This window comes from Natator depressus, chromosome 1 (genome assembly GCF_965152275.1).
Source record: "Natator depressus isolate rNatDep1 chromosome 1, rNatDep2.hap1, whole genome shotgun sequence".
Taxonomy (NCBI): Eukaryota; Metazoa; Chordata; order Testudines; family Cheloniidae; genus Natator; species Natator depressus.
Genome location: NC_134234.1, coordinates 333,783,222 through 333,805,017, shown reverse-complemented (window position 1 = coordinate 333,805,017; position 21,796 = coordinate 333,783,222). Strand labels below are relative to the sequence as shown.

The 21,796-nt window shown below is 42.3% G+C and overlaps 1 protein-coding gene across 4 annotated transcripts; it reads right to left on the bottom strand.

The window, feature by feature from the left end:
• Positions 1 to 1,855: 1,855 nt before the first annotated feature.
• Positions 1,856 to 21,775, bottom strand: NUDT5 (nudix hydrolase 5). 4 transcript variants are annotated; one of them, XM_074942636.1, is made up of 9 exons: positions 21,644 to 21,775; positions 14,306 to 14,411; positions 10,372 to 10,439; positions 7,293 to 7,345; positions 6,432 to 6,539; positions 5,884 to 5,979; positions 4,242 to 4,343; positions 2,924 to 2,977; positions 1,856 to 2,204 (listed from the first exon to the last, which is right to left on the bottom strand). In XM_074942636.1, the coding sequence occupies exons 2-9, from the start codon at positions 14,366 to 14,368 to the stop codon at positions 2,095 to 2,097; spliced, it is 654 nt and encodes a 217-aa protein (XP_074798737.1). In that variant the 5' UTR covers positions 14,369 to 14,411; positions 21,644 to 21,775; the 3' UTR covers positions 1,856 to 2,094. The 4 variants fall into 4 exon arrangements, with proteins under 4 accessions (XP_074798737.1, XP_074798740.1, XP_074798738.1 ...); XM_074942639.1 differs by having other exon boundaries at positions 14,306 to 14,408; positions 21,644 to 21,730; XM_074942637.1 differs by having other exon boundaries at positions 21,600 to 21,720.
• Between the last annotated feature and the right edge of the window lie 21 nt (positions 21,776 to 21,796).

The window sequence follows — 21,796 nt, the reverse complement described above, 5'->3', positions numbered from 1 at the left end:
TGATTATTAGTAAGCATTTTGCACACAGCGTGAAGATCTTAAATTGATTTCCCCATTTTTAGTCAGAAAAAAATACCAGAGTGCAGATTGCCACATGCCAATATTCTTGAGCTTATTAAATAAGTTCTTGACAGAATTTGTATGTAATCTATATTTTACATGAATTACTTTTTATACTTTTTTAACGTGCATTTCCCCATGGTTGTGCTTCAGTATTCCCTCTTCATTTGTGTTGTCTCCACTTGGGCACCAAACTCCTCGTCATGAGGGTGGACAAATGTTTTACCTGAGATTGCTACTCCTCTCACCGGTGAATTGGTTCTGCTGTGGGGGGTGCTGTATGTGCAAGGCCCAGAGAGCACTTCCATTCTCAGCCCTGGGCTTCCCACATGGTAGGTGCAGTCATGCCACCAGGTTGGCCTATACCTTTTGTATTTAACATGTACTTGTGAAAACTGCCGCTGAAACTTCATGTCCACTTTGCTTTTATGATTCTGAAGGACAGAGGCCTGCTTCCTAAAGCATTGTTCGGAGTGGGGAGATGGGGGAAATAAGCAATTCCTGTTGAAAAATTATTTATGTTGTCGTACTTTACAACAGCAATGTAACTAGTATAAACATTAGACAATAAACTTATTTAATTAAATTCTGTTCTTGTCTTATCTGTGCAAGTTTTTTCTCTTGTAAAAAAACAAACAAACCAACCTGTTTGCTTAAATGACGTTATCATGGTGAAATTACTTAGTTTTAAATGAACAAACATTTGTTCACAGTAGTTTGAGTCCTAATTAAGCTGAGATTTAAAATACCTAATCATCCTTGATGGCTTTTCAAAGTTAAAGATCTGTTAGTTTGCATTGTGTTAAATACATGCTAAGGTCTGGTCTATACTAAAAAGTTGTCAGCTACATCATTCGGGGGTGTGAAAAATCCATACCCCTAAGCAACATAAGTAAGCCAGCCTAACTTGCAGCGTAGACAGTGGTATGTCAATGGAAGAATTCTTGCGTCAACCTAGCTAATAGCTCTTGGGGAGGTGGGTTACCTACGCTGATGGGAGAATTCTTCCCTTCAGCATAGGTAGTGTCTACACTGAAGCACTACATTACAGCAGCACTGCTAAAACTGCACCAGTGTTTCAAGTGTAGACAACTCTTAAATCTTGGATCATAACTTTGTTAATTTGATTTCCTAAGTTAATCAGCTTACTTTTTAAACCACTGAGGTGGTTTTTCCCCTCACTGAGGCTGAAGACCCATGAAATCTTGCATGCTAAGCAACCACAGGATTTACAGAGTAGTAGTTTGGAATAGGGTCAATCCAGTGCAGTTACCACTATGAAAAATGCCATGTAATCTGCAGTGACCAGAAGAGATCAAGCCCTTTGTTTTTACATCTTCCTCAAAGACACCAGCCAGAGTTTGAGTGACTAGTGATTTTTGAGTACCCAACATGACACCTTTAAGGGGCTGACAGTTTTGAAAACTTTGGCTGATATCTTCAAGGAAGATATAAAAACCAAAAGGCTTGATTTGTTCTTGTCCCAGGCGATCACATGGCATTTTGCATAATATTGTTAATGCCACTGGTCTGACCCCATTTCAAAGTGTATATACTTAGCACAGCCAAGGCTTCAAGCTTTGTGGTTTATTCTGTCCAGCTATGTTTAGTGTAGGTCAGTTTGATAAGGTACCGCCCCTTACCTTAATCCAAGGGTGTTATACCAGAGAAGCAGCTCCACTTTAATGGTGGATTAAGCGACCCCTGTGTATAGTTTCAGCATAATTGCGAAGTGCTCAACCATAAAAAATACTTTAAGAGGAAGGAGCAAGGAAAAGATGTGATCTCTTAACAGACCATGATTCTTTTTATTCTTCTGCAAAGGATAAAATTCCATTCAGAGTTAGAGGTTGAACAGTTAGAGAAAAGCTTTATACAGTACAAATAGTTCAAGCAATCTTTCCTAGAAATATGATTGCTTAATACTGTGTGTAGTCTACAGGACCTTTATTGTATGAAAAGATACAGCTTCCAAGTCTATATTGACCATTTGACTCCATCCTGGAAGTATTCAACGAGGTTCCGTATGCAGCCTTAGAACTTCATAAAAGGCACCTGGAGGGGTTTTTGTGTTGCATGTTTCAGCGCCATTGCATAGGCATAAACTCTGGCATCCACTAAAATATGCTCTTCTGCCACTAGCTCTGAAAAACACCCGAACCAACCAATAAACAGAAAGGCATGGGCAGGACAGACATAACAAGGGCAGATGCAAATTCATATTCATACGGTTAGCAAGAAATGAAAAACAAACTTCTGAAGACTTCAAGACAGAGGCTGACAAGTAGCATGAATGTGTGAAATATCAAAACAAATCCAGGCCACATTTAAAATTTTTGGAGGCTTTGCCATATTTCCTTTGTAACACATTAGTCCTTTGAAGTCTTGTGACATGTTAGTCCTCTGGAGCATTATTACTAACTAATTTAGGTGTAGTATATTTTAAAAAAAAGCATATGAACTGACTTGAAGCACAAAGGATAAGCTTCAGAGTGGCAATGGGTAGCTACTCTGATGTAGGAAGCTATCTGGAACAGGCATTGCATTGGTAATTGCGTCTAACAAAGACTGCAGCTGGCTAGACTGTGCTAATGAACATTCCTTTTTGGAAGACAAACCACATTTTGAAGGTTCACCTGATACATGGCATGTTATATGCAAGTTTTCCAGATTACAGAAGAAAGAAAGTAGATAGTTTTGGTTTTAAAAATTGTTATAAATCTCCCAGGCTGAGAGATCCCCAGAGAAACTGGAATACAGGGGCTAAGAAGTGGGTTGATTTACAGTAAGTGTGAAGAAGCTAAAAAATTTTCAAAGGTTTTATTAACTGGCTTAATGTACCAGAGAAAATAAGTGCTCTTACCTTCAATTCTCTGCAGTAGATCATTCTTTGGTAGTGAAACAACTTCCACAAATTCTATTAAAAAAAATTAAATTTGTGTATTTCACACGGATTGTCTTTAATCTGTCAAGTTATATCTGATAGTTGAATTAACGTTGAGAGAAGTATATTTCATTCCCTTCTCTTTAAACTCAGATGGAAAGCAGACAAGGAACTGGATTCAGGTTCACCTTCAGCCAGAGACCAGTATCACCCAGGCACACTGCCATGCTCAGCTGACTAAGACACAGGCAAGATCAAAGGCGCCTTTGAAATGCAGTTTTGAGGCAGTAATTTGGGAAATAACTACAGAACTAGCTAGGAGAATGGTGACATATTAGGGACAGGAACCACTGTCCTGCAAGGACAGTCACTATTCCCCTTCCCCCTATTCGGTCCATCAGATCAGATATTTCACTGTTGAAATGTTAATGTAACTTGGGCCTGCATACTTGGTATGATAAGAGACCACAAACCTTTAACTTCACAGAGTGGAGGAAGAATGACAAGACATCTGAGAACTGAGGGCTCATCCTTGACATGTTGCTGTCACACAAGTTGGGCAGAAATGATTGAGGATTGCAAGGTATTGCTTATTTGCCTGTAACTACCCAAGCAGTTTCCCCTATCTGGATTAACAATTGCAGAATTTCAGTCTAGGGTCCAGATCCACAGGCTTCAATACAGCTACACCAATTTACACCAGCTGAGGAACTGATCCTAGATAGGTCATGGAGACCATTTCAACTGAAATTTCCCCTCCTTAAAGCTGACTGTGGTACAACTGTTTGGGAATTTCAAGTCTGATCTAAAGAGCGCTGAAGTCAGTGGAGCCCATACAGTGTGTCACCATCAGGACTGTGATCCTAATGATGTTGAGAAAATATCTCCTGACCACAGAGAAGAGCAGAGTGCAGGGTGACATGCACATTCAGAGTGACATCCGGTAAAGCTGAAGCCACAGTGAAGTTAAGTGAGCAACGTACCTCCTTCCTCTGTAAAGACAAGAAGAAAGAAAAGTGTTAACACAAAGAAAACTAAGTTTGGACACACACTGGCGCTTAGTGCCTGCTCCTGCTCTAACACCCATGAATGTCAGTGACAACCTTTCCATTGACTTTAGTGGGAGGTGGATGAAGCCCTAAAAGCTCAGACAGAAGTTAGAGAGTCAGTGAACCCAAGTGAAGTTATCAGAATCCTGTATTGCTGAGCCCTTCAACAGTTTCCAAGCATATTTAGAGAGGACGGTCCCTCCAATGAGACAGCTAAAAATTAAATATTGTACGTGTCCTGGACTCACCAGGCTTTTGCATGGGTCTTGTATTACAAGCATCATCTCCATTAATGGTGACGGTCACGATGTGCGTTGTGCAGTTTGTCAAACCAGGGTCCAAGCAAACAGCTACAAAGTAAAGGATGTTCATTATGAGAAAGAAGAGCCGAGACTACTGGACATTTTAACACCACAACTTTTACTCAGATCTAGTTGATACATTAAGACAAAACTTATTCAGCAGGCAACTTCACCAGCATGCATCACAAAGCCAGGCAAAAAGTCTGGGTTAGTTATTTGTTTGTACAAGGCGAGCTGGGCAAAATGTTTTGGACAATGTTTATTTGCCACAAAATGCAGTTTTGGTCAACCCAAAACTATTTGTGAGATTCATCCACAGTTTTGGCCATTCACAAAACGGCCAGAGGAGGAGGAGAAGGAGATAGTGGTTGTGCTGCTGCATCTTGTTAGTCCCATGGTTGAGGCATGCACTTGAAGTACGAGACCTAGGTTCAAATCCCTGCTCTGGACAGACCCAAAATGAATTTTTTCAGTTCACTGAAAATGCCAAAAACTATTCAGATGCGTTTCAATCTGAACTGATTTTTCCCCCCCTCAGAACTGCCACTGAACCAAAAAATTAGTTATTCACTCAGCTCTACTTACAAGTGCTTCTTCCCACAACGGTCTCCTCTTCTAAATACACACAGATTCTTCTTCATTTTTGTATTAGCTCCTACTGATTACTTCTACTGCAGTGACAAACATTCTCCTCATTCACTGTACCTCAGAGGTTAAACTGCAGGCTCCTAGTCAAACTATGCTAAGAGCCCAGTTTTGCCATCAGTTACACACACAACACTCCAGTCTATAGAAATTGTGCAAAAGTAAAAGGGCAAAGTTCAATCTTAATAGCAACATGCTCAAAGCCATGGTCCAGATTTCCCATTTCTTCCCTAGCATTTCCCCCTTTATAAAGATTTTCCTTAAATCCCAGTTTTGCCTCTGCTCTGTGGCAGGTAGTACAAAATGTTTAAATACAGATGCTGGCTGCAAAGATTTGGGGACTTTGATGTCAGGCAGCACTTCTTTCTTCCCCATTCCTGCTAATCAGCTGTGAGAGAACCCGAGTTCTCCTTCCTTTGCACAGCTGAAATGAGGATGATTTGCAGAGAGTGCATGATGCAACTGCTATTCTTAGGTAGGTTCAAGAGAGCCACTTAAATCTATTGGAGAAGAAGCCAAATCAAGCCCAGGCATCTAAACCTTTTAATTACAAGACGCCAGACCTTTAAGTTACTGAACTTTTTGTACTAAGTACCAAATCTTGGCCCCATGAGCAAAGCATGAGTAAATGGGGATTTTCCTTAAGAGCAGAATCATTCCCCCACATGCCTCAGAGCAACAGTGAAGCTGTTTCTATAGCCTTCTTTATTGGATTTTATCCAGTGGATCCACATCTGTCATAGACACACAGATTATGTCTATAGCTCCTTGGTGTTGTCCTGGGGCACTGCCATGTGGTACTGTGGGAGTGCATACTCCCTCGCTGTGCCCTTCCCATCCTGAACAGTGGACCCATCGTAGATCCACTGAATTTAGGGCATTCTGTGACCATGAAGAGGGGCATGATTGGCTCTGAGTCAGGTAGTCAAGAAACAACAAAGACCTGGAGAACATTCAACGACATCCCCTTTGTACCCCGTTTCTTCCTCCAACTCTCGCAAGGCCGCGCTTTCTGGGCTTTCATTTCCCTCAATGAGACCTGCAGTGTAAACATTACATTAAAAATAGTTAAAATTGAGCTCTTTTACAGCATTGTCCATCCTTAGATCTAAGAGAGTTTTATAATGGAAGGTAAAATATCTTCAGCCCTATTTTACAGATGGGGTAACTGAGGCACTGGGTGGTCAAGAAGATCAGTGTCAGATCCAGGAACAGAACCCAGGACTGCTGCCTCCTATCCACCAAATCATGCTGCCTCCCTCCAAAAGGAATTTCCTCTCTCACAATGAGTATGCCAATGCCAAGCTCTTTCACATTTTATTACTACTAAATATCCCTCTTTCTCAACAGCCTGTATTCTAGTACAGAAACCACCACTGATCTTGGAATCTGAAAGACACAGCACATTGAAATCTACACGCCTCAGCAAGATGGACAGAGTAAACTACACGTACGTTCTGTGTATTTCATCTTCATATTTTTGTTACCTACCTGCAGGGAATTCCAAACAATACCCTCCCACTGGAGGCCTGAATTGTTTCACTAGGACAATGCAATCATAGTGGAGAGTTCTTTGTAACACAGGTATAACTGATACACCTGCCAGCATAAAGAAAAGAGCAATGAAAACATAGCATGTAAATAGTTCAAATATTGACACTTATGTCTTGTGAGCACCCTCACTGCACTGAAAGGGATAAAGATAACTCATTTGTTGCTCTCTGCTGGATGACCTCATCTCGATTTAAACCCCAATAATTATCAGGAACTCTGAGTCTGAAAGCAACAGCTCCAATCAAGTACCCTAGAGCCTTCCCTCTGCTACTACAATCTTAACAGTCTTTCCACTTTAATTTGGTCCCCCACACCCTTGTCCAAACAACAGGTTCTAAACAAACAGGAAGCTGCAGTTCCTTTGACTGCCCGGCACCATGACTGACTTCCCATTGGAAAAGTGATCAAATAAAATATTTGTTCAGACACTGATTTCCCCCAGACTACAGATCCATTTTCTGGCAATATTTTGCTGTAAGGCCTGATCCTCCAACTCTTAGTCATGCAAGCAGTTCTTACTCCAGCCATTACAATAACATCAACGTGATTATTCACAAAAATCAGGGTACTGATTTGTAAGTTCCTTGGGGCAGAGGTTCTACTCCTTCTAAGCTACACTTGATCAACAGTACAGCACCATACATGGCTTATGGCACTATATACTATTTGCTTTATTTTACTCCTACTCTCTTGCACCTTTTTATTGTGTCAGTTGTTGCCATTTAAGGAAGCGGACCACCTCATTATTATTATTATTATTAGAAGAAGTTATGCACAAAAATGTAACTGGTGCCATACCATCAGCTGAACTGTCCTCTTTCCTGGTAGTACGCTTTACGGTTTCCCAAATTCTGTTGGGTAAGAAGAGGAGAAAGTGGATGTGTTAATCCTAAAAAAGGAAGTGTACTATAGAAACATGCTTTCCACACAAATAGCCAACTTGGAACTTTGCTACCTTCATTCAAAAGCAAAACATGCAAACATACAGTGAGAATGGTACTAAGGAGCAACTGCCAGGAGGCAAGCCACTATACTAAGTGATCCCTGTAAAGTATCCGTAAGGTCTCAGTCTCAATTTTGTTTCACCTTTAGTTAGAGACACAGTCTAGCTAGCAAATGATTTTTGATGGTTGCTTAGGACAATAAATAAATAATATTTCGGACTGTCAAGCAATTAAAAAATTAATCTTGATTAATCACATGATTACTCACGCTGTTAATAACAGAATACCATTTATTTAAATATTTGTGGATGTTTTCTATATTTTCAAATATTGATTTCAATTACAACAGAATACAAAGTATACAGTGCTCACTTAAAGAATAAATATAATTACAAATATTTGCACTGTAAAAACAGTGTTTTTCAATTCACCTAATACAAGTACTGTAGTGCAGTCTCTATCATGAAAGTTGAACTTACAAATGTAGACTTATGTACAAAAAAAACTGCGTTCAAAAATAAAACAATGTAAAACTTTAGAGCCTTCAAGTCCACTGTGTCCCACTTCTTATTCAGCCAATCGCTCAGACAAACAAGTTTGTTTACATTTGCAAGAGATAATGTGGCCTGCTTCTTATTTACGGTGTCACCTAAAAATGAGAACAGGCGTTTGCATGGTACTGTTGTAGCTGACATCGCAAGATATTTACGTGCTAGATGTGCTAAAGATTCGTATGTCCCTTCAAGCTTCAACCACCATTCCAGAGGACGTGTCCATGTTGATGATTGGGTTCCGCTCGATAAGGATCCAAAGCAGTGCAGGCCTATGCATGTTCATTTTCATCATCTGAGTCAGATGCCACCAGCAGAAGGTTGTTTTCTTTTAGGGTGGTTTGGGTTGTGTAGTTTCCGAATTAGAGTGTTGCTCTTTTAAAGACTTCTGAAAGCATGCTCCACACCTCATCCCTCTCAGATTTTGGAAGGCACTTCAGATTTTTAAACCTTGGGTCGAGTGCTGTAGCTATCTTTAGAAATCTCACATTGGTTCCTTCTTTGCATTTTGTCAAATCTGCAGTGAAAGTGTTCTTAAAACGAACAACATGTGTTGGGTCACCATCCAAGACTGCTATAACAGATGTATATGGCAGAATGCAGGTAAAACAGAGCAGGAGACATACAATTCCCCCCAAGGAGTTCAGTTACAAATATAATTTAATGCATTTTTTTTTTAAACTAGCGTCGTCAGCATGGAAGCATGTCCTCTAGAATGGTGGCCGAAGTGGCATACGAATGTTTAGCATATCTGGCATGTAAATACCTTGCAACGCTGGCTATAGAAGTGCCATGTGAACACCTGTTCTCACTTTCAGGTGACATTGTAAATAAGAAGCGGGCAGCATTATCTCCCATAAATGTAAAGAAACTTGTTTGTCTTAGTGATTGGCTGAACAAGAAGTATGACTGAGTGGACTTGTAGGCTCTAAAGTTTTACACTGTTTTATTTTTGAGTGCAGTTATGTAACAAAAAAAAATCCCACATTTGTAAATTCCACTTTCACGATAAAGAGTTTGCACTACAGTACTTGAATGAGGTGAACTGAAAAATACTATTTCTTTTGTTTATAATTTTTACAGTGCAAATATTTGTAATATAATATAAAGTGAGCACTATACACTTTATATTCTGTGTTGTAACTGAAATCAATATATTTGAAAATGTAGAAAAACATCCAAATATATTTTATACTTTTCAATTGGTATTCAATCATTTAACAGAGCAATTAAAACTACAATTAATTGTGATTTTTTTGAGTTAATCGCATGAGTTAACTGCGATTAATCGACAGTCCTAATAATATTTAGTTCTTCTATAGCATTTTGCATCCATGGATCTCAAAGCACTTTATTAAGGAAGACAAGTATCATTATCCCCATTTTACAGATGGGGAAACTGAAGCATAGAGGTGAAATTAAGACAGCAGGTCAATATATTTAGAATGGTTATTTTGAAGAGCTGCAACATAAAATAGAAGAGACAAATTTTATAGACTGGCTAATTTTGTCTGGAAAAAGCAATAAGCAAATACTTACATTCTGTCTGCCTCATGCATAACAATCATTATGTGAAAATAAAAGAAGGTTACTCTGAAAGGTCCTAGCTCAGTTACCCATTCCTGTTAGTAACTGGAAGTCAAAAATGACACAGCCTTTCTTGCAAATCAAAAATAAGTGATGGGACTGACACAAAAAATAAACCTTTCACACAGGCCTCAATCATTGCCACTTCTTGAGGCTACTCTTAAAAGGGAAGGAGACTTTAGAGAGAGCAATCAGAAAGGACCCCAATGCTCTAGGAAGAAGAAAAATAAGGTAGCACTGTCATTTCCAGTCATCATGACAAATTAAAAAGATAGATTTATCTGACACATGAAAAGAATTAGACAGGCCTGAGAATATGAATGAGAGGGTAAGAAGCAGGCACGACCACCCCTTCTCCAAACAATACCATCCCAACAATATGCAAGACCCTGCGCAGTCTCAGACATCATGCCATCAACAGGGGAAACGGAGTTCTTTGGGAATGACCAGAAAAACCAAAGGGAGCTCTTGATAATCATCTGTTTGCATGTTAAAACCTTGCAGCATTAGGTCTGCACAGCATCTTTGCAAATGACTGGAACCGCAAGATAAACACATGGACTAAATCCAAGGTATTAACCTACAGGATAAAGAATATTTGCTAACACAAAGTCCAACAACAAAAAAGGTCAAATTCTTCCTCAGAGTAACTGCATTAATGTCAAAGGGGTAATCTAGCGCAGTATGTCAAGTAATGGGTTTATAGGCTCTCAAATTCCATAGCCTTTGGCTAGTTCAGACAGAGAAAATTGGAAGAACTGCAAGAATTTTAAAATGTCTCAGCAAGGAAATTACCTGGTTTTACCGGAGGGATCAACATAGGTCGTCTGTTCAAGCTTCACCCATTTTCTTTCTGCGATTGTCTAACAAAAAATAATAAATTAAACAAGTAGGGACATTGTCCCCATCGAGATTTGCTAGGCAATTTTGTTGTTTTGGAAAGACGTTGCAAATTCAGTGTGTGTGGGAAGCTGTAATACTAACATGTAAATGCATGCACTGAGGAGTTCTTGAAATAGGAACTGAAAATAACTCATGTGACATATGTAAGGCTAGGCTGGGATTGTCAAAGGAGTTTAGGGGAATTAGACAACCAAGTTTCAATGGAATTTGGTGGGATTTGGGTGCCCATCTCCTTTGGGCTGCTTTGAAAGTCTCAGCCCTAATCTTTAAAATAAAACATGAAGGCAGTGCCTTGCCCCTAGAAGGGGGCTGGTTTCAGCTGTGTGTAAAAGGGGTATGGAGAATTTGCCTACATGGGCTTTAGCCATGATGGGGGTTATGACTGCTCAATTATCTGAGATCTGGGAGTCAGGAGAACTGGTTCTATTCCCAACTCTGCCATTGACTCACTTTGGGACTGTCACTATTCTCCCCATCTAACATAGGGATAGCGATTCTGACCTGATTTGAAGGCCTTTGGAGATCTACCAATGAGAGGCTCTACGCATTATCATTACTATCAACTCCATGGCCACCTACATGCCTGTGGGCTTTTCATGGCTAAGCAGAGGTATTCTTAACTTCCCTCCACCTAGTGTTTTGCCCATTCGTGTGTGGTCCCTTGAGGAGAGGTGGAACTAGATGTTAGTTTTGCCGTTTCTCTCATTTATTATGGCTTGCACGTAAGGGTGGAAGTCTTTGCTAATTAAATGGCTGCTGGGAGGGCAGACAGAAGACTTGTTTCTGAAATCCTGCACAGGACTGGGAGGCTTGGGGATAGGTTACATCAGCAGAGTGATGCCAAACCAATGGCACTGGGAACAGCAAGAGGTCAGAGAGGAGGACTGGCAGCTACAGAGGAGAAGCGTTTCCAGTTAGCCATTTGGAACCAGGATCACTCCACTCTCAAGCTGTGAGCAGAGAGAAAACCTGACAGAAGCAGGGAACTGTGGTGGTGGATAAACAGGAAGACTCTCTAGAGGCCAGTGTAGTCTCAGGTGGTTAGTACATCAAATTTCTGTCGTGTAGACCAGGCCACAGAGTAAATAGGACATCTGGCCACAAAGGTCATGAAATGGGAGAAACTCCTGCTAGAAAGAGAAAGAATGCAGCCCAAGAAGGAGCAGCAACATCGAGAACATGTGAAGAGAGAAAAACAAGCATAGGATGAAGAGACAGAGACTGAGCCACTAGTAACCTAAGAATTCAGTAACTGACAATGGAAATGGATCATCTCACTTCATCCCTAAAACCAATTCTAAGTCCATCTTACAGCTTGTCCACTTGCCTGGGACAAGTCAGTTATTTTGAGGGGCAAACAAAATATCAACCACTTTTCCATCACCATGGCCAACTCGATTTTGTGCCTGGAAATTTTCATGGTTATTTTGCAAGGTTGTTCTAAGTTATCCTTGAATTACAGGAAGCCAGAAATACTTTCCAAGGGCTTTTGGATGATCTGTGGTCACAGTAGTGTAGCAGGAATGGAGAAGGTGAAGTTTCTAATTCCTTTACCAAGGTGTAACAGGTAGGAAGCATGCAGACTTCTATAAGATTGGATTGCAAGCACCCAGGTATATTTTTATTGCTTTAAATTAACCCCTAAGGCATACAGGGAATAAACTGAATGAGACCCAAAATAGGAAGAGACGAAAATCATGTTACAGTTGCAGCCCACACCAAGGGAATTATATATTTTAATTTAAAAAAAAAAAAAAAAAAAAACCCAAGATTTCTACACCAGTTGAAGCCTTTGAGTTAACGGGGATTAAGCAATTATTTTTAAACTTTGCAGAACATATAAAGGCCTGCATTATTGATCGTGGCCCAACAATGTTGCACAGGCAGCAAACCATTACCCCAGTATCTATCTTGGCATTGCTAAATAGCAAAGAGGAGAATGGCGGAAGTCAGAACCATATCAATGTGCTACAAGAAAGTGAGGGAGGAAGAAATGACTAAAGTTACCAGGAATTGGACCACATCCAAACTTGAGAAAGGAGGAGACAAAAGGGGATGCCATGTAGGGAGTAAAACAGGATACCTGTCATAAGAATGTCTGGTATACCAACAGAGGCCAAAAGCGGCAATTAAGAGGCAACCCAGTGTAATAGTTAATAGGGAGGGTATAGGTCATCCAGCACCTCCTGTGAGTGGTTGTTATTTAAATGCTCCAGAATCCACCCCAAAGCCCAGGTGAATTACATGCTACTGGAGAACCACAAAGCCCTCAGTGTTACCTATAAAGGAAAAAGAAACTCTGCTGTCACATGCCTGGTTGGATGCATGGTCAAACTCTGTGCCAGCTGATAGAGAGAGAGAGAAAGCTTTATGCTGTGAGACACAAATCCTTTGCTTAGACCCTAGCTAAGGATGCTTCACATAACATTCAGCTAAGCATATTCAGTTTGAATCACCTTCTATTTGTGACTTCTCTCTATTGCTGTTATGCCAATAAAATCTGCTTCTCTCCAACATAACCTGACTGCAGAAACAGTTAGAGGACACAATCAGCAGGTGCCTTAGAGAGAAACTGTATTCCAATGTTAGGTGATCCAGAATCAGAAGTCCACAACTTCTTTAGTAAAAGGTCATGGGCAGAGGGGCTGTGACTTCTGTTCTCAAACAATGCCACAAGAAGTCTGGTGAAAACCAGCATGGCACAGGGAAACACAAATGACCTGAAATATAGTAGAGCTGGCTACAACCTGCTACCACTATTTGGAGGGTGGAAAAGAAAAAGCAGGAGAAGGAATCATTTAGAGTAGCAAAAGGGATTGAGGAGTAATAGGCTGAAATTAAAGTGGCTTGAAAAGGCTTGTGCCCAGTTTTGCTTCATTGAAAAATAACACCCCCCCTGAAATGTTAGTTTTCCTGCTTGCTTATTTATGTAAGAAATTTGGGTCTTGTCTGCCCTGGGAAACTATCGTGACTGGAGATCTAATGAAATGATGACACCAAAAGCATCAAGAGAATGAAAGCTGAGCAACTGAAAGAGGAAGAGATTTTTAATAAGACAGTTTAAAAGTCCTCTTTTAAACAACCATTTAACTCCAATGGCTAACAAACACTTTATAGAAAGGATTTCATTGTTAAAAGACAACACTCCTGCAGCTTCAGTTAAGGTGCACAAGCTCAGAGTAAACATCCACAATACTCTCAGGACACTACCACTATAACCAGAGAGGACTAGTTCTGATATTGCCAATACTGCTAAGATAGGAACAAGCACAAACTGTTGAAAAAAACCCTAAAAAGCAAACAAACATGTTAGGTCCTCTTTATGTACCATAAAGCGGGGGGGGGAAGGGCACACACACAATTTTAAAAAATCCTTTGCCGGTCATCTTTAAGGAAAGGAAAATGTAGGCTGAATATCAGAAAGCAGTGAGTTCAGTTACAGTGGAATGATCTCTCCAGGGGAGTGGTGAAAGTCCCATTATTTCAGACATTCAAAGCTACCCTGAACAGCCTAGAAAGTATTGTCGGGAACAACTGTGCCTGGGGAGGGCGGGTCTGAGGGAGAGGGGAGATGCACTAGATAACCTCTGTGTAATTTCTATGACTGTGTTCAGGTGAAAGTTCCTCATCTTTCATCTGCGTATCACCTACTTTGACTCTAATGACTTCAGGACAAAAGCCTTATCTTCATATATCTAACATGCTACATAGCATAAGGTTTTCTCACTCTGCACAGATGTAATATTTTCTAACATTCAACAGCAGCCTTAAATAAATGCTACATTAGTTAATAAATATAAACATGGCAAAAATGAACGCTTTATACCTCTTCTTTAAGGATGGATGGTCTGGTAGATTTCAGAATCTCTGTGGTTGCTTTGTTTTCCATTTTCAGGGATGTCTCTTGCACCTCCTGCACAAAGTCCACACTACTACAAAACAGAGAATCGATATTTACCTTCAGAGTAAAGTCAAACCATTCATCCGTGCATTCTGAATTAACAAATCATTCTCCTAAACATGCTTCATTAACATTTAAGATCACACACACTCATCAGTTTGCAAACATCATGGATGCTGCTAAGACAGATGGGGGCAGATCTTCAGCTGATATAAATTTTCAGGGCTCCACTGACTGCAAAAGAGCTAGGGAAATTTGCACCAGCTATGGAGCTGCCCCACAATATTTATAGGCAGGGTGCACCACTACTGTTGCCCCTTTTAAGTCACAGTGCTACTTTGCTCTCAGTGGAATCTTAGCTCAATAGACTATTGCCACAGCATGTGAACTGGCCTAGAGGACAAAGCATGACACAGTAAGGTGAAGGAATTAACCCCAAATATCAAAGGGAATTCAGAGTGAAAACCACCACCGCTGAGAATGAGGAATCTCAGCTATTAGACTAGGGGAAAAAAAAAATCACATAGGGCATTCAGTCCCTTTCTCACTCAAGAGGCAATGCAGGATTATCCATTTCCCAATTAATTTGTCCTGTTTAGCTCTAAAGCAGAAGATATGCCAGGCAGCACACCGATGCACAGCTGTGCATTTTTACCACTAAAATCTTGGGTTCAAGTCAGTGGAATGTTTGGTGCTTTGTCTGCATCACAAAACTATCATATAGTTCAGTACAGAGCTGAAGCCCAGGGTTCCTACTGAAATGAGATAACAGACAGGACAAAGCAGAAGGGGAGGAAAAAACCCACTGGGGAACAATCCAATATTGGCAATGAGGTGGAAGAGATGACCTAATAACTTTTTGTTTAGTGTTTATGAGCTTACACCAACTCTCAGCGAAGCCAATAGGAGTCTTTCCCCCAATTTCAGGATACATTAGATAAAGCCCTACAGATTCTGTGATCATGAGAAATGACCAAGGGGTGGGAAAACTTGCACAGCACTTTCCTGCTGTACATCTGACTTTAGCTGGTGCTTTTCACCTCTCATTCTCTTTCACAAAATCCATTCTATATTTTTAAAGTACGGGACATGTGCTTATCTCAGCTTTCTTGAGTGTATGCAGGGGGGCACATCTCCCCTAGCACAGTCCTACAGAGACAAGGAATGTTACATAGTCTGGAGGACACTAAACGATACTACAACAGAAACACAACTAATGAATTACAGGCCCAAATCTACAATCCATACTCAGGCCAGAGACTCTCACAGGTCTAATGGGGTCTGTGATGGAGTTTTCATAGCACACCTCACCTGAAAGGGTTAAGGTAGCTAGGAAGGGGCTAATTAAAATAACAGGCTGCACTTAGGGAAGAATTAGACTGGATAGGTAAGCCCTAACAGAAGATGAAGCTCAGCTGAGCAGGTATAGGCTGGGCCTGTACAAAGCCAGCAAGCTGAGAACAGAAGTAGGCTGTAGGGGAAGTAGGCTAGTCTTTCCCTGAGAATTGGGCATTTGAATTGAACCCCGGGGGTGGGCCAGAACACAGAGAAAGAGAAATGAAGTAGGAAAGAGTACAGGGAAATAGCAATGTGGTCTTGGCATAAGCGGACCATGAGGCAGAGGGTCTGGAACCTGGAATAGTGGGTGGGTCTGGGTTCCCCTATCACCAACTGGGATAGTGCATAGTCTTAGAGGATGCCCTGGAAAGGCAGCTGGACAGTTGGTCTGGAGAGACTGTGTTACCCTGGAAAGGAAGGACCTATAGTGAGGTGGCTGGAGGGCTGCATTACAAATAGAAGTTGCATGGAATCCCATAGAGCAAGTGGGGCTGTGGTAAGGGTGGGATGATGGAAGAGGGCATCAGAGCTGGAGGGAGCTAATCCCCAGAGTAGCCACTATCCTAGCAGTGAGTGTATCCCATGACAGAGTCCTTGCCAGTTTAATGATTGCTGGATGAAGCCAAAGCATCTTTCACAAAAAAGACTCAGACTTTTAAGTTATTGTTTAGTTAGACCTGCAGCAAAGAGATACAAGGAAAATTTGTCACACATGTTCTATAATAAACTAAGCTTGAATGGTTAGTAATATCCGAATCCAAAATAGACAGAAAATACCTCCTCCTATTTCACAACAGTTTCAGAAAGAGACAATGATAGATATTAGACATATGCAGTGTTGCTGTAACCATGTCTGTCCCAGGATATTAAAAAGACAAGGTAGGTGAAGTGTAATATCTTTTACTGGACCAAATTCTGTTGGCGAGAGAGACAAGTTTTGAGCTTACACCGAGGTTTTCTTCAGGTCAGTGTCTCGGCTTCAGCAGTTTTGATATTTTCCACTAGTTGGTGCAATAACTCCGAGTAACATTTAGACAAGGGCTTTGAAAGAAGTGTCAGATTTCCACATTCTGCAGATGGCATGGAACCAGGACTTTCAGGTGTCAAAACACTGAAATATAATTCGGCTCATTGAGGGTTATGATTCATATACTGTCAAAATTCGAGAGCAGCAACACAGTTAAAGATTAATAAACAATTAACTGCAATGGAATATAAGCTGGTTTAAAGCTGCATTGTAACAACGTGCACTACGTTTGTGTATCTGATCTATGGACACACATCATGCCAAAGCTCTGGAACATGATGTTCTCTTGTACTATCACCTACAATGTGTAGTCCTGTATCAGGTTTAGATGAACTCCACTAATGTAATGCTTTATAGCTAGCAGTGCAATTTTAAAATCCTGATTTCAGTAAAACAAAACAAAACAGTGAATTCTCGGTTAGCTTGCATTCTCAGCCTAACAGCTGATACGTATTGTAAACATGGGCAGAAACGTGGTCGTCCTACTCCTGTCCGCTTGCCTCTTATGCCTAGTAATACAGGACACTAAATTTGTCATGGTATCTGCTCCACTCACCTCTCCTGGGGCTCAATTCAGCCCTGCTTACCTGAGGAGTGAGTTTGGTCCCACTGTTAATTCTACATTCTGATCAGACCTCTCTTGAAGGTAACCCTCACTCCCCAATCAGTTTTTAAACTTATCCTTGAAGCAATTCAGAATTGAGCCAACTAAAGCCTACAAATCAGCTTAGAGGTTAGCCCTGCTGAAAGAACATTACAACAAGATGTGATAAAAACATGGATAAGCTTCCCTAAATCAGTCTTCAAAAGGCATGATCTGATCCCAGCTATGTTTCCCAGTTGATAGCAACCAGAGTTAATAGTAGCTTGAGTATGTTGTTCAGAAAAGCTCAGGACTAAACTAAATATCCAGGTTTCTTACCACTCTAGGATGTCTTTCAAAAAATGTTCTAAGGGGATACTATCAAGTAGTTGAAGTATAAAATTTTTCCTACAGCACCTTGATGTGTATATTTGAGATGATTTGTCCTCCAGATTCTAAATATCTTTTAAATCCACTGATCTGTCACCAATAGCCACTGCATTTGCATTGCACAAATGCATCTGGCTTTGCTGCTAGAAGCAGCTAGCAGCCTAAGTCCAGCTTCATTTGTTGAACTGTGCCACATCACTAATGAGGCTAAGGGCCTGTCTACACTTAGTGTTGCGGCTGTAGCACTTAGTGAAGACGCTCCTATGCAGATGGGAGAGCTTCTCCTGCCAGCATAGAAACTTCACTTTCCCAAAAGCAGCAGCTATGTCGATGAGCAAAGCCCTCCCGGTGACATAGCACTGTCTACACTAGGGGTTAGGTCAGTATAACTACATTGCTCAGGAGTGTGGAAAATCCATGCCCCTGAGTGACGTAGTTACAGTACCAACTTGTGTTGGTGTAGAGTGTAGACCAAGCCTAAAAAACAACTAATGAAGGCAAATAGTGCACTAACTTGAGCTCTGAGAAACAGCATGAAAATAACAGCCAAAAGGAAAAGAAATCAATGGTTGCCATCCTGATATTTGGCAATGTTACATTTCTGCTCTGATGTTTATTAGCACCGATGGCCTACTCAGCACTGTACAGGATATGGAGGAATAAATGGTCCTTGCCTCATTGGGGTTATGTTCTAAATGGAGAGACAGAAAAACTGCTTTGAATGGCCAGAGGGTGATTATCAGAACATTGCAATTATTATTACAAAGTCTGTTTCAGTTAATGGACAGGTGAGGATTTACGTGAGTTAGCCCAATTTAGAAGAGTCTGAATTAAGGGAGTATAATAATTTTGTGCACCTTCTGCAAGGGTAGTTCTGAGTGCAAAGGACTACAGTGTAAAAGGCATGAAGAGAGACACAAAAAGGGAGAGGCAGTGAAAGAATAGTGGGAATAAGGAGAGTGGTTGGAAAGGTGAGCACACAGTTCTTCAACTTATACTGCCCCTAACATCACCTCACACTGAATAAAATCAAGACCCTGCTAACTGGAGTAAGACAAGAAGAGGAAAAATCTATCTTTATATGATTATTTGATAATTTTGGGAGGCCTAAAAAAATAAGTGATGGGGTCATATGATTAGATTATTCACAGATTAGATAAATTCACAGATTCTTAAAGCCAGAAGGAATCATTAGACCATCTAGCCTGATCTCCTGCTAGCAAACAGGGGAGCTTGAGATGGGAAGAAGGAGAGTCCCCTGATGAATGAACAAGGTGTAAGTATTAACTTTGGGGTGAGTGGGTTTGTTTGGCTGTTTGTTTTTCTTTCTCTTTCAGGTTATTTCAGTTATTTTCAGTTGCAGGATCAGATGGGATTGTGTGTCTGGGGACTGTTTGAGCCTTTGTTCCCTGGATCATCTCTGATCAGCCTCAATTAGCCTTGTGATCACCCTCCCCCTATGTGATTAACGAGGGGGTAGGGCTGACCTAGGAGAGAAGACTTTAAAAGCCAGAGGCTAAGCAACCGAGGGACTGCAAACAGGGGAGTTTGAGAGGGAGTTGTAATATAGTTGCTATGGTTAGGAAGGGCTGCATTGCCAGTGCCAATGCTGCTCCTGTCTCCTCCACCTGCGCCTGTATCCAGACAGACAGCCTAACCTGGATGCCTCTACCCAGATCCTGGTGTGGATTTGTAGAAACCATGGCCTGCATTTCACACACTCGGAAAGCCAGGCTGGGGGGAACCATACAGTGCAAAAGGTGCCTGCTGGTGAAATGTCTTAGGAAGCAGGTGGGAGAGCTACAGGAGGAGGTGGCTAGGCTGAGGAGCATCCGTGCCCACAAGGAATTCCTGGAGAGTATTCACATGGAGACATCCAAGACTGAGGAAGCTATCCAGCTACAGAGAATTGCTGTCACATCACCCGGGAAGGAGCATATGGCTCTGTCACAGGGAGGACACTGGCAGCTGGTTAATTCTGGCAGCAGGCAGAGCTCCACCCCTGCCCCCAACCCATCCACCATGGTGACGGAAAACCAATATGCTGCCCTGACAACAAGTGATGAGGAATCATCCCCAAAGGAGGAGGAGAAGCCATGTACCCCCTGCTCGCCCATGCCATCCCTGTCCCTATTGCCCCTGCACCCTGTTATGCCACACCCGTCCCTATTGTTACCTGTCACCTCTGTGTTCTTGGGGAACCAGGGTGCAGTCCCAGCAGGTCTGACTCACAAAAGACCTTCCCCCACAGCCTCTGCTTGAACCAAAACTGATCTGAAGACTTACAAAAAGCAATGGAAAGGCAGGGAGAAAGACACCTAAACCCCTGGGCTAAGGATGACTAGATTAAGGAAACTCCCCTAGCCTTATTTGCATCAGAGATGGGACATGGAGACATCGCCATTAGCATACAGAATGCAGAACAGAGATTCCAAGGCAAGAACCGCAGGAACTCTAAGACTAGAAAAGCAGGGAAGCACTGCACGATGGGGATCTCTGCTCCAGATGTTAATGAACCCACGCCTGCACACATCCAGCTCAGTTGTCATTAGACCAATTTGAGTAATAAATCCCTTATGGGTATCCAAAATAGTGAAGCTCCCTAAGCATTGTGAGCTCCCTCCAAAGAACACCGCCCATAGTAAGGAATGATCAGCTTGCATTGTCTAGCCTGAACAAAACAACTTTGGTATACTCCCTTGAGCCATCAGTTTACACATAAACAAATCTAGTGTTCTCCCTTGAACCACTGTTGTTTCTCCACAAAAACCCCTACCCATGCTCAAGTAAGTGTTGTGATGCCTGGATCCAAAGTCTGCATCACTTCCATTGGGACTTCATCTTCTCCTGCCTGATCATGCTGGTGGCTCTGCCTGTCTCCAGCACTACGGACCCACAGCCACCATGACCACCTGGGACCCCCGATCGATTCAAGCTTCATGGGGTGGTGAGAACCCAGCTCTCTCTCTCGGTGTAGCCTTCTGACCCTGACTTGTGTGATCAGTTATAGTTTTCTAAACCTGACTTTTATAATCAAGTTTAAGTTATAATATTAAATCTAACTCTTTTGTTTCTTTGGCTCCCCTATGGTTATTACCTGGCAATAAATAACTTTCATGATTAAGCTGGTTGCTTCTCTCTCTCCCTGCCCCCTCGCAGGTGTTTTTTGGTTTCCTCATTTGCTCTGCAGCAATGCTCCTCATACCTCGGCTAAAAGATCCCTGCAGCATCCAAAAATCCTGTGGGGTTTGCTCATCAAGTGGGTTACGACCAGAACAACTGTAACGTGAAGGCAGGGAAGGGATGTGCTGAACCTGGGACACATGAGGGTGGCAGCTTTGAAGTGCTGCTCAACCCAGCCTGCTGAGTCTAGGGGCGTATGACGGTGGCAGACTGGAAGGGCTCCTCGACCCAGCCTGCTCCGGCGTACTCTATGCCGGTGCGGTGCCCAGGGCATATGAGGGTGACAGCCTGGAAATGCTGCTTGACCAGCCTGCTGAGACCAGGGACATATAAGGGGTCAGCTTGGGAGTGCTGATTAACCCGGTCCTCTCAGACACACTCGGCGAATGTGTGTGTGTTTGTCTGACTGTGGGGCAGGAAGAAGCCAGCCCTGGGGAACCTGCAGGATCGCTCCTCGGGGAGGGGACCGGGAGCAGGGAGAAGCAGAGCTCCGTATGAGGACACAAGCAGCACACGGAGAGAAATACAGACCCCCCCCCCCCTCCGAGAAGAGTAACCCTATTAAATGAGCACACCCCAAAGCAACAGGCAAAGCTGGTAACACTACTGCCCCATTGCCCCGCCCCCCGTCATGCCACCCCCGTCTCCTGCCGCCCTATCGCCCCACCGTCTCGCTCCCGCCCGAGCCCTAGGCGCACCCGCTCTCCACACGGCGTGGCCCCTCCCCCCAGCCGCCTCTGACCGTTGCCCTCTGCGCGGTGACTGGCTGGCCGGGACCCTCGCCAGCGGCTGCTCCGCGCTCACTGCCCGCTCCCGGCCTCGCGCAGGGACCGCTTGACCCCGCCCCCTCCCACCCTCTCGGGCTTCCCTTCCGGGTCTCGGCTGCCACTCCTTC

Coding starts and splice junctions, on each gene's coding strand:
- NUDT5 (XM_074942636.1), bottom strand. CDS start 14,368: ATGGAAAACAAAGCAACCACAGAGATTCTGAAATCTACCAGACCATCC. Junction 5,980..6,431: donor TTGTTTGGAATTCCCTGCAG/GTAGGTAACAAA, acceptor TTTACACTGCAG/GTCTCATTGAGGGAAATGAA. Junction 2,205..2,923: donor TCTACTGCAGAGAATTGAAG/GTAAGAGCACTT, acceptor GGTGTTTTTCAG/AGCTAGTGGCAGAAGAGCAT.